This window comes from Hipposideros armiger, unplaced genomic scaffold (genome assembly GCF_001890085.2).
Source record: "Hipposideros armiger isolate ML-2016 unplaced genomic scaffold, ASM189008v1 scaffold_445, whole genome shotgun sequence".
In the NCBI taxonomy this organism is placed as follows: Eukaryota; Metazoa; Chordata; class Mammalia; order Chiroptera; family Hipposideridae; genus Hipposideros; species Hipposideros armiger.
In genome coordinates, this window is record NW_017731795.1 from 165,395 (window position 1) to 171,259 (window position 5,865).

At 50.8% G+C, this 5,865-nt stretch overlaps 1 protein-coding gene across 1 annotated transcript in view; it reads right to left on the bottom strand.

Annotated features, from left to right (window-relative positions):
- The window catches only part of DAP (death associated protein), a 54,335-nt gene extending 48,476 nt beyond the window's left edge, over positions 1-5,859 (bottom strand). The window contains exon 1 of the mRNA XM_019665516.1: positions 5,783-5,859. Coding sequence (XP_019521061.1) covers positions 5,783-5,837 — 55 coding nt within the window. The 5' untranslated portion in view covers positions 5,838-5,859. The remainder of the gene's footprint in view (positions 1-5,782) is intronic.
- Positions 5,860-5,865: the final 6 nt, after the last annotated feature.

Consider the following 5,865-nt stretch of genomic DNA (forward strand, 5'->3'; position numbering starts at 1 on the left):
AAAAAAAAAAAAAAAAAAAAAAAAAAGATCTCATCACTTCAACTTGGCAGACATAAGACTTTAAAACTGTAACTCATAGATGTTTTCTATAAACTAACTAAAAGTAAAAACGGCTGTGCAATTAACTACAAAAAAAACTGATGAAGAATATCAAGGCGATGTTTGAAATAACTGTCATCTGTAGCTCAGGGTGGCCTGTCTGCTCCTCTGTTGAAGTAAGCCCTCATGTCAGGGCTCAGTCTCCCTGCAATCGCGCCTTATTTCACCAAGTTTATAAAAACAATTAACTATATCAATCCCTCCCAGTATGTGTGGTGATTAATGCAGCAATAAAAAGTGGCAATAATAATAATAATATTGAGACAGATTCACTTTAACTTTCAATACTGCCAAAAACTATAATAACACATATTTATAGCAATTGTTTCATCGCTGTCACTAGAACTCTTCATTTGTGAAAATACAAAGGCAGAATTATTTTTGCAGAAATCTTTGCGGAATCTTTGCAAATATGAGTATTTGTATGGGAGACATTTGTAAAACATCTTGGAATTTTGTTGTGCTGGTTGTTACTCAAATGAGAGCTTTAAATATATGCTCTACTGTCATCTATCTTATTAAACAGGTTTCAACAATCGGCATCTGGCACTTGGAGACACCTCCCGTCTTCAAGTCCTTGGTGCTTGAATGTCTGCTCACCACCGTTTCCTCCCATGTAAAATGGAATGACACCAGGACTCGACTCCCGGATCGTGCAGGAGTGAGACACCCTATAGCGTGCTCACCACCGTGGTGCTCCACGGATGGGGTCAGCTAACTGTCACGAGGAGAGCCGTCAGTGTATCAAGTAAGGAAGCTTCTGGAGCATCGCAGATACTGGACAGTTCTTTAACTTGGCTGCTCTTTCTCATCTGGCTATGTGCCAGGCAGCATTCTAACCAGTAGCCCTGCACCCTCCCACTTTACAGTCACCCCATGGAGTAGACCTCCAGGCATGAAGTGGGGGAAGCCAGGGCCCCCGTCGTGCAGCCAGGGGCACAGGGCTGGGTCTGACCTGGCGACCCGCACCCTGAATCCCACCCTGCAGGCCTTTCCTTCAGGAAACGCAGCATCATTGCTGGGCAGAGAAACAAAGCTACGGCCTACAGCAGGTCTGGTTACCCTGCCACCCAGGCGAGGGAAGAAAACATGTTTGATGTTCAAAGTTCTCTGCAGAGCAGCTTCCTGTCCAAGGGGCAAAGGGAGCGAAGGACGCATCCTCCACTGTCAGCCTCTGCCAGGTAAGAAATCTCGAGCAAGCAGCTGACGACATATCGTCCCGTGGTCGGGCAGCCCCTCAGGAGTCAGGGTGCCTTCTGCGTGAGGGAGTCACTGCTCACGCTCAACAGCAGGCTAGAAAGACCCACCACTGGAAGACGGGCAGGGGGATGAGTGGGGTCTCCCCAGGATTGCTCATGACTGCAGGCGCCCCAAGAGCCAGGGTGCAGTTCCCAGCAGGGAGAGGAGTGGCTGTGAATTCGCATAAATACCCCCCAAGGGCTGATTTCAGGCGTTGGAGCCAGACTCGCTAGTGCATGCCATCTTTGTTCCTGCCTGAGAAGACAGAGGTTACGTCTAAAACACACCTTGGAAACGCTACCGTCACCCTGACTGGAAGCTTTTGAAAAAATGCAGTAACTAAAAGGGACTCTCTTCTTGGCTGGCATGTCGACAGCAAAGGCAGCCGGAAGCCTCCCCTGTACCTTCAAACGCTGATCAGTGACGGGATGAGGACACGGGGGCCACGGTCAACAAACCTGTGACTACAGGATTAATAACACAAAAACTAATAGCCTCCATTCCTAGCAATAGGGTGACATAGAGAACATAAAAACCTTTCTGCAAGAGATAATTCAGGAAGAATTACCACCCACAACCTTTAAAATGCATCCTTAGCTCGTGTCTGATAATTAATATTTAACTAAGAATTGAATTATTTTGAAATTACTAAAGAAAGCCAAGTCGTCTATTTCTCATTTTACTTCCAATAAGTACAATTGTGCTTCTGTTTCCATTTGACTCATTCTAGAGGGATGTGAAGTCTACTTTTCGTAACCATATGTAATGCTCCATTCTACCACAGATGAGATTGATGAGAACTTGACTGACATACGGCTTTGGCTTCCCTGGGAAACAGAGGGAAACGGGGCCAGCAAAATGTGTTTAATAAAGAGATGTCATCCACATCACGGCCACAAACTCACGAAGACTGGCAGAAATGAGCAACAGTGTGGCTTACAGTTCTGTCCTCCTTTCTGCTGAGGTGCCCTAGCACTGCTATGAGCTGAAACAGAACCTCCCTAATTCTAACTTTGCTATTCTGTAGTTGCAATGGTGCTCATAAAACAAGCAGTCTCAACCCATTTCCCCGCAGATGTTCTGTAGTCAAGAGCAGTGGAGAGGTCTGAGGTCATTAAACGTGACGACTCTTACAGAGGACGGCACGATGCAGGTCACCAGCGTCCATCCCCCTTCGGTGACAGTAATGGTGCTGAGCGTTTGCACAGCACTGTTCCTCCACCTCCTCAGAAGCCTCCCGAACATCACACTTTGGGAGGAGAATGGGAGCGACGGGCCCCCCTGTTGGGAAGGGCTGCTGAGGTTCCAAGAGGCAAAGGCCCACAGGTCGGTCCCCCTGAAGTCTCTGGCTCAGGGGAGTCAGCAAGGATACTCCAAACAGTCCAGTCAGTTTATAAAATGGAGTTGTCCTCTTTATTCCAACTGTAAGGTGACTGCTAGTTAAATAACTGAGTAAATGCCAAGTGCTTGGAACGGTCCAGTGAAGGGGAGAATAGGCCACCCCAAGATGCATTATTTTGAGCTAATTCGGAAACAGCTGATTAAGAAACAGCAGACAAGGAAAGCTCTGGAAAAAAAAAGAGAAGCTACCCTTTTGAAAGGGCATTCACATTTATCACGGAAATCTCCATTTGTAAATGCCTCCCTCTGTACCAGGCAGGGAAGGATGACTGTAAATCACAAGAGTCAAATCTGTGTAACAACCTTCTCCTGGTTTACCTTTTCCTGGAAACCACCCATAACCGGCTCCCCACTCCCCAACATTTTCTTTTGTCTTTAGTTGAAATTGGCATTTAAAGTGGTGGCTTGGAACATTTCCGGGAGTGACTCAGTTTCCCTGGGTTTCTCCCACATACAGAGGAGATATACATGTTATCAAACTTGTGTGTTTTTCTCTTGTTAATCTGTCTTTATTACAGGGTGTGGGGGGAGTGTCTCAGCCAAGAACCTCGAAGGGTAGAGGTAAAATTATTTTTCCTCCCCTACACCAGGCACGCTGTGACACCCAGCAAATGTTAGTTACTATTTGCACTATTATGATGCTGCCTGAACTGGCTGCGAGTCCCACCTGCATCACTAGAGCACGCTGGAGGCAGCTCAGAGGTAGAGGGACCAGGCAGGGCCCCAAGTGCTGCAGGGAAGCCAGAGGTGCTGAGAGGCTCTGCAGAAACTCATCCAGCAGCTGGCTGAGTATTTTGTGCCAGGCCCCGGGGATGAAGACAGCGATACGCCCAGCCCAGGAAGCAAGGACAGGAGAGGCAGCCAGGTGAAGGTAAGCGCGACAAGGAAACCGGATGTGGGAATGCACAGGAGAGTTTCTGGTTCAGACAATAATGAGAAAACACAAAAGAACATGAAGATAGTCAAGGAAGAGACTTTTATTGTTTCCGATTGAGGATTTAAGCGCAAGTCTGTGTTATCCAATTTAAGCACTTAATGAAAGCGTTCCTGAAGTTGTCAAGGCTGTTATTTTAACCTAAGAACTGTGCTCTTGGCTATCCTTGATGATTATCCTTTACTATAGTGGGTTGATTTTTTTTCCTTTTAACATCTACTCTGCCTACTCTCACCTCGCCAGAGTAAACAAGAATACCCTCAACTTTCTGTCACAGGGCTTTCCCACAGGGTCCTCTGTTGCACTGGGTCAAGTGGGCCCGAGGGGCACCGCTGGGAGGCAGAATACCGCAACTGACCAAAGGCCCCTGTCTCACCTGCACCTCCGGCCAGGATGCCAGGCGCTCTCTCCAGCTCCGGCCGAGTGTGACTGGCCTTGGAAAGCGGGGAATAACAGCGACAGCTCCTTAAGCAGCGCGACCGGGGCCCCAAAGGCTCAAGTCACTTGAGGGGTTTATCTGTGGCTTAACCGCCCTTGGACTCCAGTTCTGATGGACGGAAGGGGTGGAGCGCCAGCGTTTCAAGGGGCAGAGGCAGCCTTGCTCTGCCTTTCCTAGATGGTCTGGCCCAAACCTCCCATTTCATAAATTAGGAAAACTGAGCCCTGGAGAAGCGCCGGGCTTCCAAGCTTAGAACACAAGTTCACTGCTACACCAGCACAAATTAGTTGGGTCCTCCGTCCTTTGCATAAATAAGCGATTTTAACTTGTAACTCACAAAGCCTAGCTGTTCTCAACCCAAAGAAAACCAGAGTCCTTCACGGATTTTCTCCCAGGGGGTTCCTGTGTCCGGTTCATGTCTCTGATCTTAGACACCTCCACACAGGTATGTCTCGATATGCAATTCTGTCACAACTACTTCGATTTGGTGTCCCTCGGACCATATGCTTTCCTGCCACTCATCGCCCTGGCACAGGGGAGCGTCAAGGACGGTGGCCTCATGCAGAGCTGCCCAGGCTGTCGGCAGCTGGTGGGGGGCAGCTGCTGGGGCAGGAACTGAAGATGGAGTTCTCTCCAAAGGACATCTCTTTGAGGTACTTTTTCTTTTCTTTTAAGTAATGCAACACAAAGGCCCCCCGAGCCTATTTCCCATGGCGGTGGCACTCCTTTCTAAAATCCCAAGCCGCTCAAGTCCCCAGGCATCGGATCGCCATTTCTCTTCCCTAAGGAGGTGGCACAAAGGGGCCACACCGAGCAGCCACGTGTCACGGAGGCTGTCCTCCGAAGGCCCCGTTTATGGCACGAACGGCACCATTGAGGCGACGCGGCTCCTGGGACCCCGCGGCCTGTCATTCTCTCCCAGGGTCCTTCCACAAGTCCCCGTCCCCCGTGCAAAGGTGAGCAGGGACAGCCGGCGCACGGAGCCGACGGGAGCCGGGCTCGGGGGCGGGAGGAACCGAAAGGTGACTCCGATTCAGCTTTTCTAAGAAACAGGACTCTTTCCTGGATTTAACTTCCTTGGCTCAGAAGTTAGAATTTGGGGGGGGAGAAGAGAAAAGAAAAAGAAAACCGTAACACACACACACACACACACACACACACACACACACACACAGACACCCCCCCCCTTTTGGAGGAAAAAAAAGCTGATGTGAAAGACGCCGCGGGGGGAAAAGTCACGTTGCGCGATGAACGGTAAGCAGCAGTTCCGCTCCTTCGGGCCTGCCGTCCGCACAAACGCCGTCGCCCACAACCACTCATCCCCACGCTAATGAAAAGCACTTGGCCTTTCCTCGTGGCGGCTGCTCGCTTTTCCGAAACGTACGCGTTCTGTGTTCACACCGCCCCCGGTTTCCTTCTGGAAGTTGTGCCACGGGGCTGACTCGAGTCCCTGCCGTTCGCGCGCAGCGGCCACGGGCTCGCGGCGTGCGCAGACGCTGCAGACATTGGGCCTCGCCGCGCGGGGCTGACGACCCGAGAGCCCCACGAGTGGACACGTCCCCGCGCCCGGGCCGTGAGCCCGGGACTCCCCCACCCGGCGCCCCACACCCGCGGGGTCGAGCCCGCCCCGGGGACACGCGTGAGGACAGAGAGTGGGAACGAGTCAGTACCGGCGGGCGGGTGTCCAGCTTTCGTCTCTAGCTTCCCCTCGGGCGGCGAAGACATGGCGCGACTGCGTTTCCGAGGGACCCGG